General features: G+C 58.7%; 2 protein-coding genes across 10 annotated transcripts; both read right to left on the reverse strand.

The window, feature by feature from the left end:
• Positions 1–1,333: 1,333 nt before the first annotated feature.
• MFAP2 (microfibril associated protein 2) lies at positions 1,334–8,247 on the reverse strand. 4 transcript variants are annotated; one of them, XM_042795132.1, is made up of 9 exons: positions 8,139–8,247; positions 4,685–4,773; positions 3,424–3,510; positions 2,946–2,972; positions 2,769–2,855; positions 2,535–2,576; positions 2,225–2,312; positions 2,035–2,108; positions 1,334–1,731 (listed from the first exon to the last, which is right to left on the reverse strand). In XM_042795132.1, the coding sequence occupies exons 2-9, from the start codon at positions 4,719–4,721 to the stop codon at positions 1,628–1,630; spliced, it is 546 nt and encodes a 181-aa protein (XP_042651066.1). In that variant the 5' UTR covers positions 4,722–4,773; positions 8,139–8,247; the 3' UTR covers positions 1,334–1,627. The 4 variants fall into 4 exon arrangements, with proteins under 4 accessions (XP_042651066.1, XP_042651063.1, XP_042651065.1 ...); XM_042795129.1 differs by having other exon boundaries at positions 3,424–3,513; XM_042795131.1 differs by lacking the exon at positions 8,139–8,247 and adding an exon at positions 7,283–7,414 and having other exon boundaries at positions 3,424–3,513.
• Positions 8,248–10,256: 2,009 nt separating this feature from the next.
• Positions 10,257–26,608, reverse strand: ATP13A2 (ATPase cation transporting 13A2). Of its 6 annotated transcripts, none has more exons than XM_042794832.1 (30): positions 26,528–26,605; positions 24,914–25,043; positions 20,776–20,849; positions 20,352–20,519; positions 19,911–19,969; positions 19,648–19,759; positions 19,459–19,535; positions 18,865–18,942; positions 18,531–18,600; positions 17,935–18,069; positions 17,629–17,695; positions 17,382–17,513; positions 17,031–17,198; positions 16,838–16,948; positions 16,679–16,725; positions 16,373–16,561; positions 16,084–16,290; positions 15,822–15,935; positions 15,519–15,675; positions 15,050–15,170; positions 14,691–14,815; positions 13,902–14,062; positions 13,342–13,452; positions 13,019–13,098; positions 12,633–12,785; positions 12,393–12,489; positions 12,031–12,254; positions 11,646–11,797; positions 11,394–11,566; positions 10,257–11,203 (listed from the first exon to the last, which is right to left on the reverse strand). In XM_042794832.1, the coding sequence occupies exons 2-30, from the start codon at positions 24,960–24,962 to the stop codon at positions 11,033–11,035; spliced, it is 3,582 nt and encodes a 1,193-aa protein (XP_042650766.1). In that variant the 5' UTR covers positions 24,963–25,043; positions 26,528–26,605; the 3' UTR covers positions 10,257–11,032. The 6 variants fall into 6 exon arrangements, with proteins under 6 accessions (XP_042650766.1, XP_042650765.1, XP_042650768.1 ...); XM_042794831.1 differs by having other exon boundaries at positions 19,459–19,538; XM_042794834.1 differs by lacking the exon at positions 24,914–25,043 and having other exon boundaries at positions 26,528–26,608.
• Positions 26,609–27,580: the final 972 nt, after the last annotated feature.

Consider the following 27,580-nt stretch of genomic DNA (forward strand, 5'->3'; position numbering starts at 1 on the left):
AATAATAAAAGTTATTATTACCATTACCGCCACCACTTTGGGGGGGGGGGTGGACTGGAGCCTTTTGGGGTGCTGCTGCCCCCTCTTTGCTTTTGAAGCCTTTGGGGGAGGGGTTTGAGCCCCAAGGTGGGGGGTGAATCCCTCGTGTCCCCGAGGCCACGAGCCGTGCGGGGATGGGGAGGGGAGAGGGGGTGAGGACAACGGAGAAGACTCAACGCCCAGCACCCCCGGACTGTTTTCTATAAGAGAACTGGCAGATGTAAGAACCGCCAGCTGTACGCCGAGAGAGACCCTACAGGGCTGTGTGTAAGGACTGCAGGCTCTGTAGGAGCCGCGCGCTGCACGAAAACTACGCACTCCGTGAGAGCTGCACCCTGTGCGAAGGTGTGTACCATGTACATGAGCATGCACAATATAAAGAGAGCTGCACGCTCTATAAGGGAGCTACACCCTGTAGAAGAAAGCCTCACGCCATATGAGAACTGCACGGTATGGAAGAGGAGTAGACACAGCCCTGCACACCTTGGGGGTTGCACCCCTGTGCCAGGGGCTACGGGCTGAGAGCTGTAGGTGCGTGCTGTATATAATACGTATATTGTAGAGCTACGTGCTCTATGGGAGGGCTGGATGCTGTATATGTGAGGGCTGTACACGCTGGATGAGAGAGCTGCACCCTATACAAGCCACAAGGAAACTGCATCCTATGTAAGAGAACTGTATGCCCTACAAGCTACGTGCTGTGTGAAAGAACTGCACGCCGCACGAGAGCTGGATGCTCCATGAGCGAGCTGCCCGCTGGGCATGAGAGCTACGCCACACAATTTCCTGCAAGAGACCTGGAGAATCTCCCCGAGTTGAACCCCGAAAGCCCACACCGTTCCCTGTAAGTGAACCAAACCCCAACCTCCACCCTCCTTTCGACAGGGGAATCGGAGTCCCAAACGCCGCTGGCCCCCAGCAGAGACCCACCCTCCACCCTTTTCTACAGGGGAACTGGGCAACACCCCAAAATACCCATTAAGTTCTGTAAGAGACTCGGAAATTTGCCCCCCAAACACCCCCACACCGCACTTCCTTCTGTAAGATCCACCCCCCCAAGTTAAGCCCCCTCCAAGCTGTGCTGTTGCCCCCAAATCAGACATTTTACAAGCCCCGAAACACCCGAAAGCACCCCAAAATCCTCGCTCGCCCCCAGCCCTTCCTCCTGTGCACAGGGCTGGATGGTAAGGAATTGCTCAAATCATTAGAAAACACCCCCAAAAATTACAAATCCCCCTCCCAAAACTGGAGAATCTCCCACCCCCCCAAAAAAAAACGAGTCGGGAGCCGCAGCGACCCTTACGCTTTATCTCTTGGATACTCTACGTAGAAAACGGGGCGGCGGGGGCTCGCACCGCCCCCCCTTTACAATATAATAAAGTAAGTAATAAAAATAATAAACACCCCCCCCCTTTTTTTTTTAATTATTATGTGCACAAAAAATGGACTTTTTTTTTTTTATGCTCTTTCATGCACAGTTTCTTTAGCACCACGGTGAGGATCCGGAGCGGGACGGGTACCCGGGAGAGGAGGACGGGCAGGGGTTGGGATCCCGGGATGCGGCCGGCGAAGGGGGGTCCCCTCGAGCTCAGCACCCACCGCAGCTGCGGGCGCAGGATGCGACCACGGTTTGGCAGAGCCCGCTGGTGGCCATCACCCCGCACTTGGAAAACTTGTCGCGGCAGAGATCGGCTGCGGGGGACAGCGGGAGAGAAAGGAGCCGCGGATGGAGGAAAAACAGGGGGAGAAGCAGTGGGGAACCCCCCCCCCAAGTCAGATGGGGACATCCTGAGGCTGCGAGGGGGGTGGCTCAGCCCCCCCACCCCCCCCACCCCCCAAAACAGGATCCCAGTTTGGTCCACTGATTGCAGAGCAAGGCCTGGAGCAACTTTGTTCGGTCACTGGGCTTTCCCCCCGCCCCCACCATGGGAAAAGGGGTGAGCTGGATGAGGACGACCCCGATTTGGGGTGCAACCCCCCCCCCCCCCCCCTTACCTCTCAGGAGCTCTTCGTGGGCGCACACGGTGCGGACGCAGATCTCCTTGTTGATCACGTAAACCCGGCGGAGGCTGGATGGGGAAAGGGGGGATTAAAAAAAAGATGGGGGGGGGGATTAGTGCAAAAGCGGAGGGGGTCCCCCCCAAAATGGGCAGGGTCAGGGAAGCTCCCCCCTCTCTCCACTCGCCTGTAAAAGCAGATCTCGTTCAGGCACTGCTTGCAGGGCTTGTGCACGGAGTAGAGCCTGGTGCAGGGGTATTGCTCCTCCCGGCAGTCTGCAAGGAGAAAAGGCAGCTGGTTTCTGACGGGGGTCTGGGAGATCCACGGGGGGGGGAGGCCTGACGCCTCGGGGATGGGCTTAGCGTCCACTCAGCACCTTCCCCCCCCTAATTTTCACCCCGGGTGTGCGTGTGGTGGCACAGCCTCACCCCAGCCGGGCTAAAAGAGAGGATGAAACACCCACCCCAGGGACTGAGGAGGGGGGGAAAAGCACTCACCGAGGGGTCCGGGCTCCGTGGGCTCAGTCTCGGGGGCAGCAGCTGGGGGCAGAGTGAAGCGGGAAGGGAGGAGCAAATTTAGGGATGGAGCAAAAGCATCTTGCTGCCCTTTCCCTGGGTTTTAGGGCTGGAGCATCCTGACACTGGCACCCAGGAAGCTGCTCCGGGGGGAGCACAACTGGTTTGTGGGTGCAAGGGAGGGATGGAGACCCCGAGCTCCCCACTGCCACCCACCTGGGGTCGGGGCCGGCACGATCTCCTGCTGGGATTGCTGCTGGGACTGGTACCGAAACTGCTCCTCGGGGGCACGGGGGGTGACATCTGCAAGGAGAGGGACAGTGCAGGCACACCCCCCCCCCCCCAAAACCTGCCCCCTCCCCACCCCAGCATCCCGCAAGGGGAACCACTTACCGTGATAGTCGTAGTAATCCTGAATTTCTGGGGAAATAAAACAGAAAACACAGCAGAGGCTGAGGATGGGGAGTTTTTAACTATAGGGAGAAAAAAAACCCCATCGGGGCCGGGACTTTGCAGCGAGCTCCTCAAAATTTTGCAGCTGGTTTGAGCAAGGGGAAAACACCCTCCAGCTACCCCAGGAGTGAACATGGGCAACATCCCACTCGGATTTTTTAAAGCTTAATAAAGGCTTAATAAATAATTGGCAGTGCGAGGGAGGGGAAAGGAGAGGCTCGTGTATAAGAGGGGTGATGGGAAGGTGTTAGGAGGGGGGTTGGAAATTTAAGGGTCAGGAGAAAAGGATGGAGCAAAGAGTATTGAAGCAGGAAGAGGCATCAGCCTTAGGGGTATTTGGCCAGAGAAAGCAAAAAAGAAAGGAAAAAGAAGGGGGAGAGAGGTGGGTGAAGCCTCTCCCGGTTCAGGGTGCTCTAACCTGCTTGCTGGTCATACTGGGAATATTGTACCGGCTCGGGGTAGGTGATGCCTTCAAACCTGCTGTACTGTCCCTGGACCAGGAGCGCTGCTGGGGAGACAGAGGGGGGGGGGGGGGGGGCGGGGAAGAAGCGTCACCAGGAGGGGCACGGCCACCCCCAGCCCAGGGATTTGGGGTTCCCTGCTCTGCCCCCACCTCTCCAGCTTTGCATCATCCCCCAAAACGTCGTCCCCCCGCCGTCCTCGGGGGGACACGCTGCCCGGCAAGGAGGCGGGAGAGGAAGGTGGGATGCTCACTGAGAGGGGACCAGCACCGGCGCAGGATTCCTACATTATCCGGGGGGCAGCCGGGGATGATCCCGGGTGATCCCACTGCCTCGCAGCACCCAGGCACCACGACCTTACCCGGCGAAGGCTCCACCATCCCGCTGCCCCAGGGACGCTCCTGACACCAGGGGCAGCCCCTGCGTCCCTCGCAGACACCCGGGGAGCCAATCCTGCCACCGATCCGGGGCGGGGGGGGCAAACGGGGTTCAGATGCCAGCGTGCACGAGTTGATGCGATCACACAGGCAGAATGCTTTTGGGGGGGAGTTGGGGAGGGGTGTCAGGCCACCCCAATCCCTGGGGCACAGCAGGGACCCACCTCCCGGGACCTCCGCGGTCCGTCCAGCTGCCGCATCCTCGCAAGCGGCAGCACCCATGAGCCAAGCACCGCTGGGAACGATGCCGGGACAGGACTTATCTTTTCTGTCCGCTACCCCCCGCGCTGCCCCCCCCTTCCCCGGGCTCCCTCGGCCTCGCCTGTTTAATGTTTTCCATCTGCTCACTAGCCTTTGTGCCGAGCTGGTTTCGCCCAAAGTTTTCCTGGCTCCAGGCTCCCGGGTCCGTCGCCTCCCTCCTTGTTTCCATCCTGCCTTTGCCAGGCCCCCGGGGGGTGACAAATATAATTTTTCTGGATGTCGTCCTGGCCCTGAAGTGCCATTTTTTTGCCACCCCACGGTGTCACCTCTATGTCCCCAAAGCAGGTAGGACACTCTTGGCGCCAGAGCCCTCCGTGCCCCCCCAAATCTAGAGCCAGTCCCAGCCTAAATATGAGCATACGATGGGGTTTTGGGTTAATTCGGGGGTAAAATAGGTGAGGAGGTGATGCTTGTCCCAGATGGGTGAAGGCACCCAAGCATCATTGAGGGGGGTGGCTGGCTCCTGGGGTTTAATGGGGTGTCAGCTCACCTTGGGGACCCCCGGGGAGGGGGCACTCACCTGGCAGACAGAGCAAGAAGAGCCCCACCGCTCTCATCCTGACAGCAGCGATGGAGGAGCAGCGCGGGCCGGGATGCAGCTGGAGGAGTCTGGATGGGGCAGAGAGAAACCCAGAGGGATTAGCATGGGGGGGCCACACGCAGACCCCCCAAACCCCTCTGTTGCTCGCCCCCTACAGCAGCCCCTCTTCCCCACCCCGCCCCGCATGAAGCCCCTCGCACCTCTGCTTGAGATGCCCCCAGAGCCTGGCTCAGAAAAGCAACCCCAAACCCTAAAAAAATAAAAACTATAAAGACACCTCCCCCCAAAAGGCAGGCTGGGCTTCCCACCCACCCCGACTGCATGCTCCCGGGGGGAATTGCAAGGACCGAGCTCTGAAATATCCCAAGGGCAGGATGGGGGATGAGAAATGCCGGGATGTCTGAATCACCGCCATGGGGGACACATCTGGACCCCCCCCCTGCTGAAAACAGACTCAGGAGCTGGAGGTTTGGGAGCTCCTTCCCCGGGGTTTTCAGCCCCGCTCCTTGGCCAAGGGCTTATTTTGGGGGTCCCTGCGGCGGGTGGACGGACGATGCGTGTGCCTGGGCATCCCGTCAATCCAAGGGGCTGTGGAGATTTGGGGAGGGAAAAAACCGCTTTCAAGAAAAATCCCGCGCCGGCGCTGGGGTTTGGCAGCCGTGGGCGCTCAGGGCTCCCCGGCGCTTTCCAAGCGGCGATTTGCATGTCGAGCGTCTGCTTTCCCCGGCGGGGAGCCGGGCCAAGGCCGGCTGTGCCGCCGGTGAGCCGGGCCCCCTTCCCCGGCGCGGGCTGCCAGGGCTGCCGGCCGCCCTTCCCCCTCATCCCCAGCCAGCTCAAGGGGGAAAACTGGGGGGGGGGGGGGGGAAAGATAAATTCTCCCAAGAAACTCTTTCGAAATCCAACCAAACGCATTTGGCTGTTGGGGAGAAAGCGCCTTGGCTTGCTCAGCACACCGAGATGCTGCGGGGATGGGGAATCCCGCCTGGCAGCTCTGGCTCTGCGGGGAAACTGAGGCACGGGTGGAAATAAGCCAAACCCGTTGGTATCTCGCCCCTGCTGAGGGGGAGCATCAGCTCCCCAGGCCAGGAGGCACCCAAGCACCCATCCCCGCTGCCGGTTGAGCTGCGCCTGGGCGCAGCGCCCGGGGATGGGACCGCGGCTCCAGCCCCAGCACGGTCCCTGCGGGGGTCAACGGGACTGACAGCACCATCACCAGAACCCGGCACCTTCTAGCGCCCACGTCCTCACCATCGCCAAAGCGTAGCGCCTTCTAGGGACCACGCCGTGCGCCAGCACCACAGTCTTGCACCTTCTAGCCCCCCCATGTCCTCGAGGTCACCAAAGCGTAGTATCTTCTAGGGACCTCGTCCTGCACCGTCACCCACCGTGTTGCACCTTCTAGCCCCCACGTCCTCACCGTCACCAAAGCGTGGCACCTTCTAGCCACCGCACCCTCGCACCACCACCGTAACTGCATCTTCTAGGCACCACATCTCCAGGCTCACGGGTACTGCAGACGTTGACAACCGATTTCCACACCGTTCCCAGCTTTGGGAAAGCCAGAAAGTCGGTCCCTACCTGAGCTGGGATCAGATAACCCAGCTCAGCCAGCGGTCAGAGTTTGGTGGCCCCAGACGAAGCGCCCAGCCGCACTCCTTCACCAACCCACGGCTGCACCTCGGTGGGACCCAGGTCCCTGCAAGCCCCGGCCGCTTCCCACAGCAAAGGAAGCCCCAGACCTGGGTTTAACGGAGGCTCAACGTGTCCTGGGATAAAGGGGATTGCGCAGGGATGAGCGAGATCAACGTGGGGCTCTGGGCTTGGCGGGCGCTTGGCCGGGGGTGCGGGAGGTTTTATCGAGCCGTAGCGCCTGGCAGACCTTGGGCTTGGGAAAGCAGCTGGGTCCTGGCCAGGGCAGGGCTGCGACGGGGCACGGGGGGGGTGTGGGGGGGTGTGGGGAGGTTTGGGGCTACCTCGAGGTGGTGGAAAGGGGCTGTAGGTGCCCGTCCTGACTGTCGCCGGTTCTCCAGATCCCGCGGGATGCCGGCGCCAACGTCCCGCGGCCCCAAATCACCCTGACCCGGCACCCGGATCCCACCCAGGCCAGCCCGGGGCAGGGCCGCAGGGCAGAGGGAAGCCCACCTCCCGAGCCATCGCACCCAAGGACACAGCCGCACAGCTTGGGATCAACCTGCCCTGCCAGCCCCCATTTTTTTTTTTTTTTTTTTTTTTTTTTTTTTGTGTCCCCCAAAGCAGCCTGCAAGAGCCCAAGGCTTCTCTCGAGGTTTAACTCCCCCTGAATTTCCCCCAAACACGGAGATCTTGGAGCGAGCTCGCATGGTTTGGCCGGGGAACGGGGACGGACGGGTCACGTCTTTCCCCGAAGGCGATGCCAGCGGCTTCTCCTCCCGCCGGAGGACACCGAAGCGCCCGCCGGCACCTCCAAACCCAGCTGGGAGCGACGCCGAGGGTCCCCGCGACACCTTCCTCAAACCCAGCGACCGCAAAGAGGGGCCGGGGCCACCTCCACCCTCCTCCTTCTCCTCCTCCTTCTTCCCCACCTTCAGCTTTTCCTACCACCAAAGCAACTCGGCGAGGTGCCCCGGGGGGGGGGGACCCGAGGTGCTCCCCCCCAGGCTCCTCTCCCCTCTGCGCAGGGGTCCGGCGACTCCAACCGCGCCAGATGTTTTTGCAACTGCACATCTGGGAACAATCAACCCCGAAGAAAGAACACCACAGTCTCTCTCTTTCATTCTGCTAAACCCCACCTTCCCCCAGCCTTTCCCCCCTCCCCCAGCTTTTTTTTTTTTTTTTTTCCTTTTTCCTTTCTTTTCTTTTTTTTTTTTTTTCTTTCTTTTTTTTTTTTTTTTTTTTTTTTTTAAGCTCTCCAGTTGCCAGAGAGTGGGAGAACAAAGGGAATATGAAAGGATTCAAATTTTTTTTGGCCCTCAACCAAAGGTAAAAAACTTCTTTCCCCCATCCCCGTTTTCACACATTGCATTTTCATTAGGGTCCCGTCCCCCTCCAGGGGGGTGAAATAAATAGAAATATGAAAATAGCCCTTTCCTACAGTCTCTTTCCTGGATGGAGGAAAAAAATATACAGCTTCCTTCAGACATTAGGGTATTTTTAGACTTTTTGAAGTGGTTAAAAATCTATTACAACAGCTGTCAGGCTGCAAAGATGGGGACCCCCCTGCAGCTGCTGGCTCTTCAGCACCCCAAAAGTAAGGTGGGTTTTCTTGTTATGAGATTAAAAGGTTGAAACCAGCTTTTGCGAGCTCGCCTGCCCCGACCGATGAAGTTTTTAAGGCGACTTTGCAAAGCCCCAAAGATGGGGTTCAGCCCCATCTGCTGCTGGGGGGGTCCCCAGCATCCCTGCCTGCTGCAGGGGGCTGGGATGGGGGGGGGGGTCTCTCTCGCCTGGTCCTTACCGCTCTGGGTGTTAGTGCTGGTTCTGCCTTTGCCCACCGCCTTGGTCTCTTCGCTCTGCTTTCAAAAACTCCGAAATGAGAGTTAAAAAAAAACCCAAAAACCTCCTACCTCCAACATGGGGGATCCGCTGGGTCCTAATGCCACACCTGAGCCGGCCCCTTCCTACTCCCAAATTGCTGCCTGCCAGGGGGAAAAAATAATAATAATAAAAAAAAGAAACTAAAAATCAATAAGCACACATCGATGCAACGGTCGGCAGAGCTAAGGGTATTTTTCTTCCAGCTGGATGAATTTTAGATTGATTGTAAAAGCAAGGAGGGAGGAGGATTTTGCGCAGCGCCCAGCACACCGGTGTGCTTTAGGCCGCGTTTTGTGCTGCTGGAGGGTGAGATGGAAGGATCAAGTCAGGGCATCGCTCTATGATCTCGGCTGCTCTTGGGGAAACTGAGATAAACCCCCAAAATTTGGGAACCTGGGATCCCAACCACCCCCTCTTGACTCCAAGCTTGACGTCAGCGCTCAGTCTGCCCCCTGAGCCGTGAGGATGCTGCAACCCCACAGCAGATTTAAAGCTTTATCCCAGGATGGAGGGAAAAATATAATAAGAGAAAATAATAATAATAATAAAAAAAAAAAGTAAAAAAAAAACTTTTTTCCCACCCAGGCTGAGGACCTGATCTGCAGCCCCTGCGCGGCGGCGGAGCCAGCATTGCTGGCTGTGGGGCCCTTTTTTCCCCGGCTCGCTGGCGGCTTTCCGGAGAACGTGGGATGCTGAGGCTGGGGATGCTCCCCTAAACACCGTGCTCAGCGCCGGGGGATAAAAACCTGCAAGTTTTAGGCGTGTGGAAAACCAGCAACGGCGCAAACGGAGGGTGCTGGAGGGCTGGGATGGAGGGAGAAGCTCGCTGGAGACGGCCAGCGGCGTGCGCGGGGATGATGAGCAACGGTGATTTTTCACCCGTGGGGCAGGATTGAGCCCATTGCGCCAGGCCCACAGTCAGTTGTGCCGAGGTCTGAGCGTTTCTGCGGCCAGGAAGGGGTCTGACTGCTCTAAAAAGGAGGAGAAAACACAGTTTCAGACTAGGAGGAGAAACAGAGGGGTTCTTAAGGGGCTCCCATCTCCTGTTAAGCTCCATTTTCCAGCCTGGAGGATGGATAAAACCATCCAAACCACTCTGAACCCATCTAATAGCTGCTCCCATAAAGCTTCTGCCTGCCCCGAAATCCAGCATTGTCCCTGTCCCCAGCCCTGTTTAACCTCTAGCTAAGGGCAAGAGCTGCCTGTTAATAATTAAATGGACTTTGCAAAACCCCCTGAGGCTGGGAACACCCTGCAAAAAAAACAGCCAAGCGAAAAACCCCCCGTGGGGGAAAGAAAAAAACAAAGTACAAAGGGGTCCCTCACACCTGGGGGTCCCCTTGGCTTTTAAAATTGCCAAGCGTGGGCAAAAATCTTTGAGGGTTGTGTGATTTTTTTTTTTTTTTTTTTAAGCTCAGGAAGCCTGGTTTACTAACTCAAGCGTTGGCTAGGATTTCAGGAAACCTCTTACCTCTTCTTGTGCCTCATTTCCTGATCTAATCCCCAGCTCCCGGAGGGCAGAGAGGCGCCGCTGGCGCTCGGAGGGGTTTAGACTTTCCACGCAGGCGAGTCCCCGCAAGACCCAGCCTTCCATCCAGGAGCCAGGCTCGAGGGCGGCCGAAAAACCCGCGCAGGGCAACGCAGACAGCGCATCCCCCCTCCACGGCACCAGCTCTTCCCCTTTCGGGATGTGGCATCTCCACCTACCAGCTTTTCCTCTGCTGAAAGAGCGAGGCTTTGCAGTCTTGGCGAGGACACCTGGGTTTTTCCAGCAATTATTATTATTATTTTCTAGGAAAATCCAGCTGGAAACAAGCTCAGGGACTATTTATTCACTGCTGAAATCCCAGCAGTGCCATCCCTTGGCTCCCTCTCTGCTTTCAGGCATCGCGGACAGCATCTTCCAACCCAGATGAAGAATGAAGTGACCCTAAAAGCTCTTTCACCTGCTTCCCAACTCCGTCCGATACTTCACCTGCGCTGTCGATACCATCCTGCCCCAAGCAGTCCATCCACGCCAGGCAGCACAAGCAAGTGGTCAAGAAAAATAGTGTTAATTTATTAGACAACACTCACGACAGCACCATACGGAAACCGAAAGCGGTACACCATTCTCCCGACTGCACTTATACCTCAATGCACTGGAACAGAGTTCAAAAATAAAGAGACTCGGGTTTTTTTTTTTAATGCTACAAAGGTCCCGTCCGAAAGCAGAAGTGCTCTGCAGGAGCATCGCAAGCGGAGAGGGTGCCTGTGGCTGGTCCCTGGGAGGTGGGGATTGAGCAGCATCCTTGGCAAGCCGGGGACGGGACGGTTTGTAAACAGTTCCTACACATCTAGGGTGGTCGCAGGGGGGGAGGCGGAGGGGTTTTTTCACAGTGAGCGAAGACGTGAGGCTGGGGTGGGTGCCCTCGCCGTGAGAAGATCGGGGACCCTCTTCTTGGTGGTTCTGACCAGCCAGGAGAGGAAAAGGGAGGCAGCAGCCCCCTGCAAAACGGTACCAGAGCCCAGCGTGGGGAGATGGGTCTGAGGCCAGCACGGGAGCGGGACAGGTCCTGGAGGAAAAGCTGAGCTGCACCGTTTCTCCTCTTTTTCTGGACCTTCTCCCCCAGTTTGCTTCTCCAGCATCTCCCCCCGGCCACGGCCAGGGGACTGTCACGTGTGGATTCACAGCTGCAACGCTGAGGGTCTCCCCCCAGGAGCCTGCCCGCCGCATCCCTCGATTTAACCAGGAGAAATAAATAAATGACGGTGTCCGAGGGCTGGCAGGCAGCGCTCGCCGGCAGAGCAGGCAGGAGGGAAGCCCGACGCGTGCTATCTCACGGCGATGGACATCTTGGGTGTAGCCAAGAGCGGTTCGTTAAGGGGCGGCCAGGAAGGCTGCTGCTGGCTCAGCTCCTTCTCCAGCCTCTTGAAAAGCTTCTTGGATGCTTTCTTTCGGCGCAGCTTGCGGAGGCAGGAGAGCAAGCCGTGATCCAGGGCAGTCTGCAGCAAAGACGGGAGGGAAAACAGGTTTTGGCGGGGGGTGTGGATCTCGAGGAGAGGGCAGAGCCGACGCCGAGGTGAGCCCTGCTCCCTCCATGCCCACAGCTCCTGCAAAAGGGAATGTTCAGACAGACCCAAAAGGACAGCAGGCGTCCCCTGCGTGCCCAGTGCCCACCCTGGGCTGACCCACCTCCAGCACAAAGGCGGCGAAGAAGTTGAGGGCAGCGATCCCCAGCAGCAGCAGCTTGAAATTCAAGTCATCAATGCCCTGCAGCTTCAGCAGGGTTTTGGGGAAGCCCAGCGGGTAGAGGGTCAACCATATCATCAGGCCAAAAAGGAGGACGAGGACCACCAAGAATAGCACTGAGGGAGAGAAGGGAGAGGGTTGAGGAGGAGGATGAAGGTTTAATGTCTCTATCCACACGGCCAGCATCATCCTCACCGTTGGTGTAGAGTGGCTCCCGAAACGGGTACCCCTTGGACATGGCGACAGCCAGGATGAGGTACTGGAAACCCGTGACACAGAACAGGACCGTGTTCTCGTAGTTGGGCAGGTTTTGGGGAGCTGTCACCGTGCTGTTCAGCGGCACGTACCTGAGCCAGGCAGGGGAGAAGGCAGAGGGTCAGATGAAGCGAGAGGAAGGGAGAGGGTCTAAACACCGACCCCTTGTTCTCCGTGAGCATACGGGAGCCATTCGCTGCGAGGTGGCTGGATGTATCCTTGATGCCAGCTGGCACTGGCCAAAGCTAAGGACGAGCACCCGGGCTCCGCTGCCATCCTCTGCCCCGTTCCCATCACCAAACTCACACGAAGCCGCGTCCCTTACCAGCTCTGCGAGACGGTGATGAAGTAGCTGAGGACTTGCACGGTGATGAGCAAAGCCGTTTGGAGGAGGAGGCTGCCCAGCACGAGGACGCTGATCAACGCCCCTTGGGGCCGTTCCACTCCCAGCTCCTGGGCAGGACCAGTCCGGCCCATCAGCACCGCCACGGTGGTGGTGATGATCAGGTCGAAGAAGAGGAACTGGAAATCGCTCAGGTTGGTGTTGATCTGGGAAGGAGAAACCACCCACTCTCAGTTGGGGGTGGGGGGGGGGCTAGGAAAGGGACAGGTTAAAACTCAGCTGGGACGAGGTGACCCAAAGGCATCCCTGAGCATCGCAGGCATCCGGGCAACCGCGGGACTCACCGTGTAGAGCAGCAGGACGGACACGAACTGCACCAGGCTGTACAGGGCCATGTACTTAAAGACGCCGAAGGAGGTGACCAGCGAGCACCTGCCCTCCCTGCAGGGAGCAAGAGAGATTCACCCACCAGCCACAACACCCTTTCCACGAGCTGTCCCGAAGAGGGGACAGAGGAACTCATGAGACACCCCCCCCACCTGGATTTTATTCCCCCCCCCCCCCCGAGGCTCCCGGCAGCTCACCGGATGACGGTGGGCACGCACTCGATGTTGGCCACGCGGGAGGTGAACGGCGAGGCCACCGACGCCTCCGCCTCCGACAGCGAGATGCCCACGTCGGCCGCCTTCAGAGCCCCGCAGTCGTTGGCACCGTCCCCGCACATCCCCACGCAGTAGCTGCGGAAAGAAGGGGGCCGACATTTCACGGCGGGGTGGGGGAAAAGCCCTGGGTCTTCCAAGGTTGCACCCCCCCCCTTGTATTTAGGGATCACCCCCCCCCCATCTGGGAGAGGGCAGGATGTGATTTCGCAGCTGCCAACCACTCCAGCACACAAGAGAAGTCTCCGGGCAGAGGATTAACCCCCCTTGCCCTCCTCTGTCCCCCGTCCCTCAGGGCTGGAGGGGCTTACTCGAGCTCTTGCAGGCTGCACACTAGCTGAGTCTTCTGGTCAGGCGACATGCGGGCAAACACAGTGGCTCGGATGAGGATCTGCAAAGAGGGAAAGGCTCCGGGTACACATCGCAGCACCCCGCAGGACCCTGGTTATTTTGAGCTTCGTCAGCTCAGCGGGGCAGAGGGTATTTTGCACCAGCAAAAAAAAAAAAAAAAAACAAAAAAAATCAAACCCCACCAAACCCACCCTCAAGGCATTTTGTTTTGGAGCAGCGAGGCTGCGGCATGAAACCCCGGGGAGGTCAACCTTGCTGGCGGATCCCTCGCTGCCAGACTCACCTTCGGCAGCAGGTCGGCGAAGTGCTCGCAAACCACGGCGAAGGATTTGCCGTTCAGCGCGAAGTGGCAGGGCTGTGGCTGGAGGAAGCAGCCGTCCTGCCTGGGCAGACCCTGCCAAGGAAAACAATTCCTTCTTCTGCAGCAGGGCTTCGACTCGCGCTCAGATCCCGGCTGAGACCCTGGGCAATGGTCTGAACCAGCATCCTCAGCCGGCACGGAGCAGGAGGCAAAGCAGCTTTCCTTCAACCTTGTTTTCAGGCATATAAATGATGGTATTTTGGATAAAAAGCCTGCGTGACCGAGCCCTTCGTGCCAAGCCTGAAGCAGGCTCTGAGCAGCACAGTGCTGGCTGCATCCGATGAGGGTGTTTGGAGCATCAGCACCAGCCTGATGTGCTCCCAGGGAGAAAAAGGAGCAGGCTATCTTCTCCTTATTTAATAAGGACAGAATCGCACCCGTAATTTCCTCTAAGCGTAACGATGCTGCAAAAGGAGAGTCCTCCAAGGTAACCGGTAGTTTGGGCTCTCCAAACCCCGCCGAACCGTTGCCTGGGGACTCACCTCCGGCTGCTCTTCGCCCTGGGAGTGCTCGGCCAGGATGAATTTCAGAGCGGCGGGTTTGTCGTGGCTGGGCGGGGAGGCGTTGACGAAGATCACCCGCTCTTTCGGCTCCACCATGCGGCAGCTCCTGGCCACGTTCACGGCCGTCAGCATGTTGTCTCCTGGCAGAAAGAGGCGGCGGGGCCGAGGAGCTGTGAGCAGTGCTCGCTAGCCAGTGCTGGCAGAGTCCCGCACGGCTGCAAGCCAAGGAGAGCAGCTCAAACCTGCCGCAGCCCCTCTCCCAGCCAACACAGCCACGTTGGGGGTCCCTTTGCTTCCCCGTGTTTTGGGGGAGAGCTCCAAAATCGCATTTTTGCCCTGCCCCAAAGAAAGGCAGCAGCTTCAAACCCCGGCAGCGCTGCTTGCCTTGCTGCAGAACACCTGAAGGCGACCCCTAGGTCCTGTCCCCCCCCACCGTTAGCTGTGCAATTCGGGGTGTTCATGAGATACCAACATTTAAGTGATCGGTAGTGAAACTCTGAGCAGTTCTGTTGTTCAAGCTGCCCACCCCAGGTCTGTGGGTTCACACCTCACCCATGAAAAAGCAGCCTGCACCTTTCCACACCCTGCCTGCCGTGAGCCCCCCCGCAAGGCAAGGCAAACAAGCAGCAGGGATGCACAAAACCACGGTCCGGGAGTCTGTGCTGTGCCTCCCAGCTGCTCCAGGCACAGATTTCTGGTGGAGAAACCCTTCACCCCTTGCACAATGCCAAGGGTCGTCCGTGTCCCTGTTCCCCTCCCCAGGGTCACCTGTCACCATGACGGGGCGGATGTTGGCGTTCCTCAGGAGGTGAATCACGGGTGCAGACTCTGGCTTGAGGACGTTTTTCATGACGAGGAACCCCAGGAAGGTCAGGCCGCTCTCTGCAGAGTCCCTGGTGGGATACAACGAGCCATTCAACACCGCCTTCAACACAGGGCAGAGAGGATCCATCAGTATAAACAACTAAAAATCCACCTGGGGAGCAGCCAGCAATTGCTTTAGTATGGGTTAGGGTTTAACAACTTGTAAGCTGCTAGGATGGGGCAGGCTCCAGGGCAGCAAAGCATCCTGTGAAACACTCGGAGCAAACAAGATCTAAACAGAGGAAAAAGTTGTTGGCACCAACCTCGGGAGCTGCAGGGCCTCCTCGAAACTGGTCACTGTGCTCAGGGGTTTGCAAGCCAGACCCAAGACCCGGAAACCATCCGTGGTGTAGTGTCGCAGCATCTGGGAGAAATCCACGGGCACTGCCAGCCACGAGGGGAAAAACAAGGTCAAAACAGCTCCTGAATGAACCTGGGCTGCATAAACCCGGAGAGGGGAGCTGGAGCTGGAGCTCCCAGAGGACCGAAGGGCTTTGGATGCTCGTCCTGACTACAACCCCCTCCCATGTCTTCTGGCTCCTATTTTCTTGCCGCCCCCCACGTGGCTGGAGCTAATTCAAAGCCCTGTGCCTCTGGGAACTGCCCTGCAGCCTCACTGAGGATCATTCCCTGTGGGGCTGAGCTGCCGGGACGCAGATAGGTGACGGAGCAGCAGGACCAGCCGCTTCTCAGCTGGGGAGTGATAAAAAACCACCGTCCCCCAGCACGTACCCGTTTCCTTCCTGCAAAGGCTGGCCACCATCTCCGGCGCACCCTTGACGCAGACGTGGGCTGAGGCTTCCCCAGGCAGCTTCACCAGGACGCTCATCCTCTGCAAGGAGGAGGAGAAGGGGAAACGCCGGAGGATCCCCACGGGTGACTGGTGCTTCTGTGGAGAGGGATCGGGTGTCGGGGCCAGGCAGGAACTTTTCTGGGAGGTACAACCTCTCCAGGGGCTGGGAAGCACAGCCACCCTCTGAGGGTGCAGACCCGGTGACTTGGGGAACCTGAGCCACTCAGGTCCATGGGGCCTACCCTGTCTCGCGGCTGTTCTTCCTCCGGTGGAGGTTTCATCACAGCCAAGACCTTTGTCCCAAACTGCTGGAAGGTGGGCAGCTCACCTTCCTCCTCCTCCATCATCTCCAGGCGCTGAAACCAAGGCAGAGGCTGAGACGGCAAAGCCCCATCCACCCCACAGCAGCCCACGGATGGTTTTAAACGCCCCTTCTCCCGGCACAGCAAGATCCGTGCCACCTCCCTCTGTACAGACACGCAACTTTGCCACCTCTTGTCTTACCCAGCCGGTGGATTCCACCATCTTGAGGTCCACGGGGTCCCCGATGGGCTGTGCCCGCAGCAGTGAGACGGTGTGGCAGGAGGCCAGGGAGTAGAGCAAGGGACCGGCGGGCAGGCAGCGGGGCTCGTGGATGATGGGCGCGAAGTGGTTGTTCTCCAGCGGGACCACCCCCCAGACATCCAGACCTTCCTCTGTCAGGGTTCCCGTCTGCGGGGAGGGTGTGGTGGGTCCAGGCCAGCCCGCCCCCCGAGCTGGAAACCGTGGGGCCACGGCACCGCCCGAGCCTCACCTTGTCGAAGCAAACCAGGCGGATCTTCCCGCAGAGGTTGATGCGGGGAGGGCTGATGCAGAAGATGCCCTGTTTCTTCAACCTGTTCTGGGCGTAGATGGTGCCCACTGTCATTGCAGCCGGCAGAGCCGGGGGCACGATGACGGTGATGAGGTCGAGGGCACGGATGATGATTTGCCCCACGGGGACCTGGCAGGCGAGGAAGATGAGAGGCATCCCGATAGCCCTCACCCATCTCCACCCACATCGGCTGGCGGTCCCAATGCCAGCCTGCGCTCGAGGATCCACCAGCTCCAACAACCATACCTGGTTTTTAACCAAGATGAGGATGCTGTACAGCGTGCCGATAAAAGCTGCGCGGGAGGGAGAACGGGCTTGGTTACAAAGCAAAGCAGGTGAAGGGTGGGTTCAACCAATTAAGAGGAGCTCGGCTGCTCCTGGCCGTGCCTCCACGCTCAGACGTACCCAGGATGGAGAGGAACAGGACAAACTTCACAGCGTCCTTGTAGAACTTGAAGCTCACGGGTTTGGGGTAGAGGATGGAGCTGATGAGATCCCCTTTGGCCGTGCAAAACCCTGCGGGAGACGGGCAGAAGGTAAGCGCACGCCAAGTCACCGCTCCGAAGCTTAATCCCAACTTTCCCCCTCGATCCATTACCTGTGCGGGTCACCACGGCCAGCACTCCTCTGCCCACGTAGGACTTGGCTTGGATGACCTGTGTCCCACAGAACAAAGTGTGCCGCCTGTGCTCCTCGGGGGAATAGACGGTGCTGGCTGCCTGGCTGCCAGCCGGGAGGGGAGTTTTCATCACCGGCACGCTCTCCCCTGTGGTGAGGAACGTCATGGAGAGAGGCTGATCACCCGGGAGGGGTCAGGACCCAACCAGCCCGGATGGGAAGGGGCTGCCATAGGGCCACCAAGGTACGAGGCTTGTCCTCTCCCCCCAAAATCCCCAGTGAAAGGCGGGGTGGTGGAGGTGCGCGGCCCGCAGGGTGCCGGGGCTCTCACCCGTCAGCATGCTCTCGTTGACCATGCACTCGCCCGTCAGCAGCGCGGCGTCGCAAGGGACCAGCATCCCGTCCGTGGGGATGCTGATGCAATCGCCCGGCACCAGGTCCGCGGAGCTCACCACCATCTCCTCTGGCAAAAAAAAAAAAAAAAAAAGCACGGCCGTGCTCAGACCCGGCACCCCGGCACCGTCCCGAACAGCTTCACACCAGGAGCTCTCGCTCATCACGGGCACCACCGCACCCACCTCCGCTGGGGCGGTGGACTCGGACCCCGACAGACATCTTGGCCATGTTTTGCAGCGTGGCGCTTTGCTGCAAAGGGAGGGAGCAGTTAGCAGCTCCAAAAGCACAGCAGAGCATCCGTAAAACAGGTCTCAGGACCACAGATGAAGGGCAAGGAAACCTGCCCCACCAGTGGGGCTGGGGTTGTCCTCACCCAGCTGGGCTCAGAGCGAGTTCAACATCAGCACCAGAGGTAAAACAGCATCAGAAAACGTCACTATTCACTATAATCACTAGGGCTGCTTGTCCCAAATAAGTCCACCACCAACCTTTCTCGTCTCATAGAGGGACAGCCCTAAGGAGATGGTGGAGATGAAGAAGATGCAGGCGGCGTAGTAGTAATAGGCATCGCAGACCCACAGCACGATGCTGAACACTTGGAAGATGTAGAAGGGATTGAGCACCTGGAAGGGAACAGGGAGAGAGAGCAGGTTTGGGGTGGGGCGGGGCACGGAGAGAGCTTCCTCCAGCCCATCGTGAGACCTCCGGGCTCCTTAAGGAACAATTGCTTATGCAGAGGAGAAGCTGGCCCTCCCCCTGGGGCTGGGGCTGAACTAGCTGACTTCTTACAAACCCCAAATCCTCCCTGGCTCTGCTTACGGTCGGTACTGCTGAGGATGCTCAGCCACCTCTGCAACGATCTGGGGATGCTCCTGTCTGAGCTAAGAGGCAGGACAGGTCCCCTCCACAGCTGTATCAGCTCTGCCTTCTCTGATCTCTGCCCAAGATGCCTCTCTCCTCAAGTCCTTTCCTCCGAGCTGGAGAGGAAGGGCTCACAAAGCATTTGTGGTGAGGGACATGGAGCAGGGGGAGGATGTGCCCTGGGACAACCCGCTCTTTCGAAGCACGGCCCATAGAGGCACACCTCCTCCACCAACAGCCTCGCGTAGGATTTGACTGGCACCTCGATGAGGTTCGGCCCGTAGATCTTCCTCCTGCAAAGGGGAGAGAAAAGCAAGAGGAGAGCAAACACATGCTAGGGAAGAGCTGCGTTCCCTACCTGAGGGACCCTCACGCTGCCCAGACCTCCCCAGGAGCCCGGTTATGTGGAGAAGCCAAGCCAGGGCAACCCAGCCCAGCAAGCCGTCCTCTGTTTTGAGGTCTGAATGCAAGAAAAACCCAGGCTCCAGGATTCGCTGGCCCCTGGAAAAGCCTTGTCTGTGCTCCCCAGGGGTCCCACGAAGCTGGAGGATCCCTACCTGGTGTTGTGGTCTTGTTGGTCAAGGCCAGACTGGGAGAGGTGGAGATCTGCGCAGGTCCAGCCTTCATCCAAGACGCTGGCAAGCCCGAGAGGAAAGAAAAACAGCGGAGAAATGGAGTCAAAATCAGCAGGAGCCTGGCCCAGCAGAACAAACACCACCTTCAAGTCCTTGGTGACAAAAAAAAACACCCTTTAGGAGAGGGAGAGCATCTTGTTCCTCGGCCTCTGATGCTGCTCATGAGCGCCAAGGAGCGGGAACAAAAGGGGCACAGTTTGGAGAGCTGTGAGTAGCGCAGTGCGGGGGGGATCGTCCAGCACGGGGCAGCTGCCAAACTGCTTCACCCGGTTTCCTCTGGCCACAAAGACAGACAACATCAACAACCTGGGGGGGGAGAGGGAGCACAGCTTCCCCGACACAACCCCCCGGGGATGGCCTCCAAAGGCTCTGCAGCAGGGAGAAAAGCTCCAGCGCGGTTATGCGACTTCCAGCCAGGTCAGGACCATTCGAGGGGGGGCTGAGGGGCCAAGGAGAGCAGCAGAGAGATGTAGAGAGGTTTGCTGAGGTGGGGTGGGGGGGGACACAGAAAAATACCTGACTTTGCAGAACGCCTGCCGCCGTTCGATCCAGATGTAGCGCATGCCCTCAAAGAGGTAGTACCGCAAGAGGTTCTTCTGAGCAGAGCGGGACAGAACAAAATTAGGTGTTGGCAGGGACACGAGGGGAGCTCAGGCCAAGGGAGAGGAATTACGGGGTGGAGGTGGGAAGGGTCACCAGTGTTACCTCCTCCTTGTCATGAAGCTGGATGGTGTCCCGGCTCTCCTCCTCATCCGACACGCCGATGGCGATGCTGGTCCTCCGGTCCTCCAGCCTGGCCCCGGGGTGTTGCTCCAGGCTGCTCGGAGGGTGGAAAACCAAGGGTCAGTCCCTCCCCGTCCACCAGCGCCGCTGCAAACGCCCCCTCTCCCCACCCCCCAACTCCTCCTCGCAGCCAAAAGCACACGTGAGCCCCCCTGCATCGCCGCAGGGACCTGAGCCCGGCTCACCTGCCCTCGCCCAGCGACTCCGTGCGCACGCGGGTGGTGAAGCACTGGCCGAATCGGTCCTGCAACACGGGCACGGGTCTGAGCAGAGGGAAACGGGGAGCTCCCCGCGTGTCCCCCCCCCGGCTCCTTCCAACGGGGACAGTGTTGCAGGCAGGGAGGGAGTCCCCGGCCACCCGTCCCAGATGATGGCTGGGTTCCAGGGATAATAAAGAGAAATGCAAAGCCAGGCTGGCTGCTACAGAAAGGGAAAGCAGAGAGTTATTCCAGGAATAACGATTATTCCAGGAATAATTTGGCTGTGGGGTAACGCATTGCTTAATGAGATGGCAAACGCAGTTCGGGAGGGGAGGGTGACAAGCGGCAAAGAACGTGCCCAGGGTCCCCCTGGCAGGCCGGTGGCAGAGCCCAACCCCAACCCCCTGGACCCTGCCGGGGCTTTACCCTGATGATGACCCAGTCAGCCTGGCCGAGGGTGCAAGGCTTGCACTTCGCCTGCACCTCCAGGCTCGGCTTCCAGTGGAAGAGGACGAGAAGCAGCCCTGCCGTCAGCACGGAGCAAGCGTGGCACAGGGCCACCCGCCACGTCTTGGTCTGGTAGCCCGTGACCTCCTGAAAGAAAGGAGGTCACCTTTACGGGGACGTTTACCCATAAAATAAACTGAAATTAAGATTATCAAGCATCTAAATCCTAAATTGCTAAAAGCCCTAAGCCTCCTGGCGTGATTTAACACCAAGTAGGTGACAACCAAGTAGCTTTGGGGCTGGAAAACCACCATCTGGTACTGGCGTTGCAGATAATCTGTGGGTTTTGTGCCAGCCCTCCCCGAGCGTGCCTTCCTCCCCGCGGTGAAGCCCTCAGACCTACCATGTGGGATTTATCGGCGTCTCGCTGCAGCGTCCCGTACCCCGGCCGCTGGTTCCCCAGCAGCCTGCTGCTGTCTGCAAAGTCAAAGAACGGGTTAAAAAAAAAAACAAAAACCAACCAAAAAACCAAAAAACAGGGGAGATGATCTGGGGGGTCATTTAGGAGAGAGCCATGGTGATGGGCTCCCAGCTGCAGCGATGAGAGCCCCCAGATCACTCCCAGAAGGTGGCTGGACTCTGTGGCCCCTCCGCCATCCACCCTGGCTCCCGGGCCACCTCTGCTGTGCAGGGGGATGCTGCGGGCACGGGGCACCCCAGCGCTGCCCGGTCACCCTCCCGCGGCACGTGACAGCCATGCAAACGATGCCAAAGGAGCCCGGGGAGAAAAGCTGGCACGAAAACAGCGGCTTAGCAGCTGGGGGAAGGGAGCAGGGCTGGTGCAGAGCCAGGTCAAGCACAGGGAGAGCTCTCCCGGCCACTTTTCATGCTTGTTTGCTCCTTGTGCTTTCTCCTCGCGTGGAGGATGTGGCCACAAAATTTGATTTTTCCTGTTTTAACGATGCCCGGCACGGCTCAGCACCTCCGATTCCTGCTAGTCTCTGCTGCACCCCAATGCCCAGCCTGGGAGATGGGGATCACCGGAGGAATTGCCATAATCATCCCAGGTGGGATTTTAATCATCACCCTCTCACCCATGAAGTTGCACCCGCTCATGCCCTAAACCCATACCAGATTATAAACCGTGGTGTCCCAACTCTGGGATCTTAAAGCAGCATCGGGGAGATAACACGTGGCACAAACACAAACCCAGGAGCTAGTTCCCACCCTTGGGGCCAGCAGGAAATTTCCTGGTTAGGCTGGCTTCAGGTTTCCAGGAGGGCACTCAGACCGGCTTAACGATTCACGCGCCAGGGTGGGAGCCCGTGCACCCGTCCTTCACCAGAAAAGCCACCCCAGCTGGATTCCTGACACTCCCCGGTCTGACCCCAAAGCTCCTCTGCAGCTGACAAAAGCAATTCAGTAAAACCACCCCCCTGGTTTTGATGATCACCAGGGACGGGGTCTCCAACTCGCCAAGGGACCCAGTGGGTAAGCCAGCTCCCAAAATGCAGCCAGTGCTGCTTCAAGGGATAAGTTTCAGGTTGAGGAAGCGGAGGATGAGCCCAAGGGATGGTTTATTAAAACAAAAACCCTCCCAGGAGCCAAAACGAATGACTGCAAAGCTTGCCCAGGGCCTGCAAGGAGAGGAGACGTCAGATCTCCCCACTGCCAGCATCAAACCCTGCAAAAAGTGTCGATTCCAGGTGTTAAACAGGCATGGGAGGGTGAAGAGGAGCGTGTGCTGCCTCTCCAAAGAGCAGAACAAAGGAGAGGGCAAGGGGGTGCCTCGCACAAAGGCTCCTCCCCAGTGTTGTCTGCAGCGGTTGCAGGAGAGAGAAAGTATCAAAACAACCTGAGAACAACCCAATTTGCTTTCTGCACCTCCCTGAAGCCAGGCTAGGCAGCAAGCAGCACGGCCCACCTCTTCGCCTGAACTCTGCTGTTAGTGGCAACAGGAATGTTATGACTTTCTTGACCCTATAAGCAGCAAATCTTTTGGAGGAGCGCATGAGCACGGCCACAGCCGGCTCTGTCCCGCAGAGCTGCGGCTCTTGCACAGCCCCGTCCCCGGGGGGTTTTCTCACCCCCCGCTCCCACCCCGGCTGCTCCCCCAGACACGGCGAGCGAGGAAGGGCTCTCACCTTGACTCACCGCGCCTTACCCCGCCGGTTGCCCAAGCGGAGCCGTCCCCGGTTGGGATGGGACCGGTAGAGCCACCATCACCTGCCCGCCGGCGGGACGTGGCCGGGAAGCGTTCGGCGCCGGCGGAGGGGAGGGCAGAGCGCCGCGAAGCTGCGCGACCAGTTCGAATCGCGGCGCGGCGGCCACACCTCGTTGGCAAACACGGCGTGGGGGCACCCGGCCGTCCCTCCTCCAGCTCCCGAAGCTGGGGAGTTTTACCCCTGAGCTCACCTGCAGAGCCCTGGGGAAGACGTTTGCTTCTCTCTCTGCTGCTAAAAGGGGATTAAGGGGAGGGGAACAGCCAGGAGCGGCTGCAAACTTCAGGAGGGGTCAGCGATGCACCAGTCTGGCTTGCAGAGGGAAGAGGGGAGCCCCGATTCCCCGCTGATGTCAGGTTTGAACAGCCAAAAAGCTGCTCGAAGTCTCAGCACCTGCTCCTTGCAGCTGCCTGGCTCCGAGGAGAGTTGGTGCCTTGTCTTGCACCTCTCAGAGAACCACCACGTGTTCCTGCTGGCGAGGTTCGGGGAAAACTGGGGAGAAAGATGCTCAGGATGGCCTGACATCTAACACAGGTCCTAGCAGAGGACGTACCCTCTAACACCAGAAAGCAGAGCTGGAAACCTTGAGCCTGCACATCTCGTGGCACTGAACATCCCTCTGCAAAGCAGCCTCAGCCCTGGCAGCCACTGTTTGCAAACACCAGCGCTGGCCCTCGCCCTGAGATTCTGGCCTGAGACGCAGCCTTTCTCCCCAGCAGCACACACCCACTGAAAGTGGACGCATGCTGGCCCCAGAGATCTCCTCCGCAAGTTCCCTTTGCAGCCGCAGCCCTTTTACAAGCACCTTTCTTGAAGCAAACAAATCCCAAAGGGACTTCAAGATCTCCCTCCACTCTCATGGTTCTTGTTGGAGAAGCCCTGAGCATCTTCCATCCATCCATCCATCCATCCATCCATCCATCCATCCATCCATCCATCCATCCATCCATCCATCCATCCATCCATCCCTCCATCCATCCCTCCATCCATCCGTCCATCCCTCCGTCCATCCATCCGTCCATCCATGCACCCCTCCCTCCCTCCCTCCCTCCCTCCATCCATCCCTCCCTCCCTCCATCCCTCCATCCCTCCATCCATCCATCCATCCATCCCTCCCTCCCTCCCTCCCTCCCTCCATCCATCCATCCATCCATCCATCCATCCATCCATCCATCCATCCATCCATCCCTCCATCCATCCATCCATCCATCCATCCATCCATCCATCCATCCATCCATCCATCCCTCCATCCATCCATCCATCCCTCCATCCGTGTGGGCTAGAGGTTGAACGCAAGAAGAGGAAGGTCCACCCAGGGAGGTTCCTGCTCCAGCCAGCAAGGTCTGCTGCTCTCTGGTCGATGGGATGGGGCTGACAAGGTCAATCCAGGCCCTTGGGAACAGGGACATGGAAAATCAGGATGAAGCAAAAGTAATGAAGGAGGGATGGATGAGGAAAGGAAAATGGTGCTTGGGGCACGCAGGGCAAGATTTAACTCATGAAGGTCTTTCAAAGCAGCCCTCAAAGCTGTAGTTTGGGATGGGAGATGTCACGGCCAGCTGCAAGCCCAGACCCAGCGAGGGGTTGGGATGAGATGGCGTCGATTCTCCTGCCCTTTTCACCAAGCCAACGTAAACTCATCTGCGTGAGCCAACCAGAGAGAAACACGCTGCCCTGCTTGCCACGCAGCCGGAGCAAACGTGTTTTACCAGGCGGTCTGGTCCTGCCCAGACGTGGCGGCATCTGCGGGGGGAGCGCAGCCAGAAAAACGCCCCAAGGCTGGAAGAAACAAAAGGATGAGACAGGCTTGATACAAGGTGAGGATGTGGAAGACAGGGATTCAGGCTCTGCCGTTGCTGGTAACCCTGGGGAAATCATTCTCGTGCATCAAACCCTTGAGATGGGTGAGCAAATAAAGTCCTTGTAGGCGAGGTGCCTTCCCAGTAAACCCGTCCACCTCAAACTGGTTTTGGTTTGGATTTGTAGGGAAGGTTCATCCATGAGGAGGAAGCTGGCAGCACAGCCAGCGTTTCCTTGGCCACGTGCTGACGACACCGGCTGAGACACCGGCGGTCAAACCCTTCCAGCAAGGCGGGTTTCTCCCCCACCCCAGGCAGGCATCACCCTGACCTCTCCCGCACCCAGTTTTGCAAGACCTTGCCGTACGCCAAAACCACCTGCCAAGCTGAAGATAAAAGCCCGGCGGCTTCAGAGAGCATCCTTGCTTGGGCAACCACTGGCAAGGGGGGGGAAAGGAAAGGTCGTTTATATCCAAACCCCACATTTTCCCCAAATTCTGGTTAACTAAAGGGCTCTTACCTGCCTTAGGGAAAGAGGGGCTGTGCTCCTTGCAGCCCATTGTGCCCATGTTGCTGTGTTAAGCCAGGATTAGAGAATCTTCTGCCTCTTAAACCAGCCTCCCAGGCTGGCAGCGTTAAACCTGGGTACCCTTAAATTAAGCGGCGCGGGGGGGAAAAAAAGGGTGAGGTTTAATCTCTGAGTGCTGCTACGCCGCAGAGCTGGAGCAAAAGATGGGTGAAGGGGGTCCGAGGGGCTGTGAGCAGGGTCACCACGGTGGCAGGGACGCCGGTGGCAGGGACCACGGCCGCGGCACAGCTGGGCAAGCCCCACGGAGCCCAGCCCGGGCCCCCAAAGAGCCCTCCGACGGGTGGCAGGTCACACTCCCCCCTTTTTCCTGCCACAAAACTCTTCCTCTCTCGTTCCCGCGTCGCCTTTGAGAAACGACTCGGCGCTGACTGGGGCAAATTTGAAAGGAAACGGGTGAAGGTTGCACAGGCTGCACCACTTCCGTGTACCCTGGCATGAGAAATGCTGCCAACACAAGGGATAGAGGGCACCTCGGTTGCTTTCTCCAGCGCGGTATCACACCCAGCACTAGGCTGAACCCAAAGCCACGGTTTTCAGCCTCTTCTCAATGCCTGGATGCCTCTTCCCCCTGCCAGCCTCAACCCTGCAAAGGGTCTTTCGGCTGTAAGGCCAAGCCATGGTCAACACCGATGCCCATTCTGGGCTCATTTACCCAACATTGCGTTTCGTCCTTTATCAATGCAAGAAAACCCCAGGATTGCTCTACCCATAGGGTCCGAAAGGCAGCGTGGTCCTTCACAACCCTAAAATCACCCCCGTCTCCACGATGCCGACCAAAACCACCGCAAAGGGATGCTTCGCTCCAGCTGCAGCCCCCGGCGAGCTCGGAACCTCACCGAACGCGGGGAAGCAGCCCCCGGCGGGCTGCAGGGGTTCAGCCCCCGGGGATCGGCGGTCTCCGAGCATCCCAAAGCGACGCCTGGGTTTCGTTTCCGCACGTTTTGCAGGGATCGCTGGGTGCACGCCTCAGCGCAGAGTTTTATGCACCGACGCTCAGCACGAGCGGGGGCCAAGAGCTCATGTCCCGACAGGGTGAAAAGCAAAACAGTCCTGCGGTAACGAAGCACCGACTAAAGGCTGCAACATCCCGTGACAGCAAAACCACAAACCCGGTTAACCGCGGCCTCGCTGAGCGTTTTGCAGACCCACAGCACCCCAGGGTGGGCAGGGGCTCCCGTGGGACATTGCTGTGCTCCCCCCTCTGCTCTGCCACCCCCAAATCTGCGATGCCAGGGAGGGGGGCAGCACCCTGCTTTGCACCATCCCCGTCTCCTCCTTTTGCAAACCTTGCTGGAGGGGAAAATAAAGCAAAATAAAGCGAAGCTGCCCTCCCTTCTGCACCCTGCATGCAGCCCCCCCCTTTCCTGCACAGCCCAGGGGATGAGCGCACACCCCGTGGGGCCACGCACGATGAAACGGCAGGAACATGCAGGTTACAACCCCCGTGGGGCTCCCCGGTGCAAGCCGGAGGGGGGGGTGGGGGTCGTGCACACCGCACCCCCCCCCCTCCCTCCCCTCCCCCCCGCCACGCGTGGGACTCCTCACCTGAGCTCATGGCGGGCGGCCACGCGTGGGGCCGGGGTCCGGGAGCCCCGGGACCGGAGCCCCACGCACGCCCAGCACCACGGCGCGCGGCGGAAGGGCGGCCCGCGGGGGCTGATGGGACTTGTAGTCCTTTACACACACACCCCCACCACCACCCAAAAAAAAGAAAAAAAAGAAAAAAAAAAAAAAGGCAAAGAAACACCCCGAGTGCGTTCCTCCGCACCCACGGGGTTTTGCAACCAGTCCGTGGCAAGGCAATGCACCGGGCTCTGCCCCACGAGGGGGGGATCTGCACCCCCCACCACAAAATACTCAGGGTCCTGACCCAAAAAAGGGCTTTGCACCCCCACATTTTGCAAGGAAACGCACTGGGCTTTGCAGCCCCCCCTCGTTTTTCTCCCCCCTTTCTGGCACACGCCTGCACGCTCATGAAGAGCCAGGGGGCAAGCACAGCTCCTGCTGCAGCACGGCTGCCTCTTGGAAAGCTGCAGGAAGGAGGATTTTGAAGCCAAAACCCAGGTGCAGACCCAAATAACACCCCTAGAGCAGACCCCTGCACCCAAAGCTGGGCTTTTTAGGGTTCCAGTTGCAGCAAAACCAGCCAGAAATAGCCAACACCTGCGAGAAGGGCTGCTCCTGCCCACCACCACACTCAGCAACTGCTCTGCCCCCTGTACCCATCCTGGCACAGGGGAGTTGTGGTTTCTTTCACAGGAAGGCAGATAAGGCCAATGTTTGCTTTGGAGGTGCCTCAGGTAGAGCCTGTGTTTCCTCCCGAAGCCAAAGGTGAAGCTGATTTCATTAATCAGACCAGAAAAAACCTCAGCCAGTGCAACAACAGTCAAAGCAGCAAGCAGCTGCCTTCAGTTGCTGGGCACCCTGCTGCATTTCCATCCAACCCTCCCCTCAGCAAGCTTGCCTAGCTTTTAAATAAAACAAGGCAAAATCCCAGTTCATTGGTGTTCAAAAAAACATTCACTGAAGAGAAGGGAATAGTGGGACTGGGGGTGGTGGGGTGGATCACAGAGGTCTTTATTCAAGCTGCTGATGGGA

This window comes from Tyto alba, unplaced genomic scaffold, assembly GCF_018691265.1.
Source record: "Tyto alba isolate M040663 unplaced genomic scaffold, T.alba_DEE_v4.0 Super-Scaffold_20000042, whole genome shotgun sequence".
NCBI classification, from domain to species: domain Eukaryota; kingdom Metazoa; phylum Chordata; class Aves; order Strigiformes; family Tytonidae; genus Tyto; species Tyto alba.

What these genes read in the sequence shown, in the direction of transcription:
- ATP13A2 (XM_042794831.1), bottom strand. Translation starts at nt 24,962, where the DNA reads ATGGGCACAATGGGCTGCAAGGAGCACAGCCCCTCTTTCCCTAAGGCA. An exon ending in AGTCCACCGCCCCAGCGGAG is followed by an intron (nt 17,514 to 17,628) that starts GTGGGTGCGGTG and finishes TTTTTTTGCCAG; the next exon opens with AGGAGATGGTGGTGAGCTCC. An exon ending in TGCAGCCTGCAAGAGCTCGA is followed by an intron (nt 12,786 to 13,018) that starts GTAAGCCCCTCC and finishes TTCTTTCCGCAG; the next exon opens with CTACTGCGTGGGGATGTGCG.
- MFAP2 (XM_042795129.1), bottom strand. Translation starts at nt 4,721, where the DNA reads ATGAGAGCGGTGGGGCTCTTCTTGCTCTGTCTGCCAG. An exon ending in CCAGTATGACCAGCAAGCAG is followed by an intron (nt 2,973 to 3,423) that starts GTTAGAGCACCC and finishes TTATTTCCCCAG; the next exon opens with AAATTCAGGATTACTACGAC. An exon ending in CGTGCCGGCCCCGACCCCAG is followed by an intron (nt 2,577 to 2,768) that starts GTGGGTGGCAGT and finishes CTCTGCCCCCAG; the next exon opens with CTGCTGCCCCCGAGACTGAG.